Genomic DNA, 2,498 nt, shown 5'->3' with positions numbered 1-2,498 from the left:
ATATAAGCGCTCTCACACACTAGAAAGACACTTCTAAAAAGTTTAGTGACCTTCTAATAAAGAATTTACAACGTTTGAAAAACATGTTCTTTATACTTTGTTAATCTCACAAAGACTTTAAAATATGTATATATATACATACATGCATATATACACCCACACCCACACACAAACACACACACTCACACACATATATAAACATGTTCATGTAAGCATACGGATTTGTGTTGGCTAATGTAGATATTTGAAAACTTCATAAATGGAAGATAAGAAAATGGAGGATTACTGTACCGACGATACTCATGACCACCTCAGCGTCCTGGCAAGAGATCTCGGTGAGGAAGGGCAGGACTTCGTCTAGAATAATCATCTTGTCTAGACTGTCCAGCAATTTCTTGATACAGGTCAGCGCGTTGATTTTCATCTGAAAATAGTGGAAAAGATTAATGGTGAGAGATAGAGAAACAGAGTTAGCGAAAAGCAGTAAAATGAAAGAAATATCTTCATTTATATAGAAGTTCAAAAATAAAATCACAGATGCAAAAAAGAAACGAACACGCAGTACAGTGGGAAAAGTATTTAAAATAACCGTTAACAGATATGGATGTATAAACATCTGCACGGCCGGATGCTCCTCAACCAGTTGTTAAGTGTCCCACCCGTGAAGGATCGATGCTGAATGTGTCGAAACAATTGTCGTGATTAATAATAAAAATTCTAGTATCTTCCATCATGCATTTATCATATACATAAGGAACACTGTGAAAGTGATCGTGCTTTACCAGTAAATTACCACGTGTAAACTATTCATTTTATTATCTAATATATATATATATATATATATATATATATATATATATGTATATATAAGGTAACAAACCAAAGGAAAAATTCATTCAAAGGGGTGTGTAAAACACCCAATTCCCTGGTACGTCGGTTGACTACCACAAGAATATGGGTATAATGCAAATTATAAACAATAAATTAAATAGAGAGGTGGATTCTATGGAGATGATGCACTGTTTTTGATTAATAGTCAATTCAATAGAAACATAAGCCTATATGTGAGAAAATTCCATAATTTATTTAAAAGGTTTGGTTTAACTATCTCTATAGAAAATGAACATGATTCATTTGATTATCTGGATGTTAATCTGAACCTTCTTGTCCTATACAGACCGTATCATAAACACAACAATAATTTAAAATATATAAACGTTCATAGTAACCATCCTAAAGCGATCACAAGAACTTTGGTTAATAACATTCCGAGACGTGTTTCTTATTTATCCTCAAATGAGGAAATCTTTAATAATGATGCCCTTAAAATGCATAATATTAGAATAAAATAGTATATTGTAAATTTTTACTATAATAATGGAAAGGTATTTCACAACGAAGTGAATGGATTTAATAACAGAACTGTATCCAATTTATTTGTAAGTACACGCCATATGCCAACCCAGATACACCGAATTATGTTAATTATAATAAAGATAATTATATCTGGTATATCAGTCCTTGCGCACGACAAATAAAAACCAATTTAGTCAAGCTATTTTACAGATTTATATCTAAGCACTTTAATAAAAAGCATAAATATTAGAAAATAATTAATAGTAAAAGGATTAGAATAGGGTTTTCAGTATCTACAAGTTTGTTTAGTAATATCTCTTCATTTAATAATAAACGTTTAGATAATTTTTATAATAATAGAAGCAATAATACAATTACAGAGAATGATCTAGCTAGAAATTGTGGTTGTAGATATAAGGATAAATGTTATTTTAATAATTTTTGTTTACAGAACAATATTGTATATAGATGTACGGTGGATACAGAACGAAAAAATTATTATTACATAAGGTCAACGGAAAATTTTATTAAAAAATGGCTTGCACATTTAGGAATATAGATGAATTTAACAGTACTAGTCTATGTAAACTAATTTTGAAATTGAAGGATAGTAAAAAATTATACGACATAGATTGGTTCGTACAAAATTAATGATGCTAGATGCAACCTATCTATAGATGAATTGTATCAGTTATTGACATCATAGCTTAATGAAAGACATGCAAGTGTTCTATCTTGTACACACCATTCTAAATGTGTTTAGAAAATTCCAGTGTGTATATTTGCACTCGTATGTATCCATTTATGCGTGTACATGTATGTGTATATATCAATAATCATATTTGTGCATATATATGTATGTACTTGTATTCATCGGATATGTTGTTTGTATTTATACCTGATGATATTATATGTCATTATGCATATGCATGTGCTTGTGCGTATATGTGTATATATATGTATATATATGTACATATATATATACATACATCTACATACACACACACACACACATACGCAGATATATTCATGCAAGCAGCACACACGCATATATATACATATATATACACCTATGACATATATACACATACATATATATATATATGCACTTACATATTTATACATATACACACATACATACA

At 29.7% G+C, this 2,498-nt stretch overlaps 1 protein-coding gene across 1 annotated transcript in view; it reads right to left on the bottom strand.

Moving 5' to 3' along the window:
• Positions 1-238: 238 nt before the first annotated feature.
• The window catches only part of LOC106871154 (uncharacterized), a 589,447-nt gene continuing 587,187 nt past the window's right edge, over positions 239-2,498 (bottom strand). The window contains exon 14 of the mRNA XM_052976152.1: positions 239-424. Within this exon, the coding sequence (XP_052832112.1) occupies positions 254-424 (171 nt within the window). The 3' untranslated portion in view covers positions 239-253. The remainder of the gene's footprint in view (positions 425-2,498) is intronic.

Source organism: Octopus bimaculoides, chromosome 23, assembly GCF_001194135.2.
Source record: "Octopus bimaculoides isolate UCB-OBI-ISO-001 chromosome 23, ASM119413v2, whole genome shotgun sequence".
Lineage (NCBI taxonomy): Eukaryota > Metazoa > Mollusca > Cephalopoda > Octopoda > Octopodidae > Octopus > Octopus bimaculoides.
The sequence above is the reverse complement of the archived record's forward strand: the minus strand, read 5'-3'. Positions and strand labels throughout refer to the sequence as shown.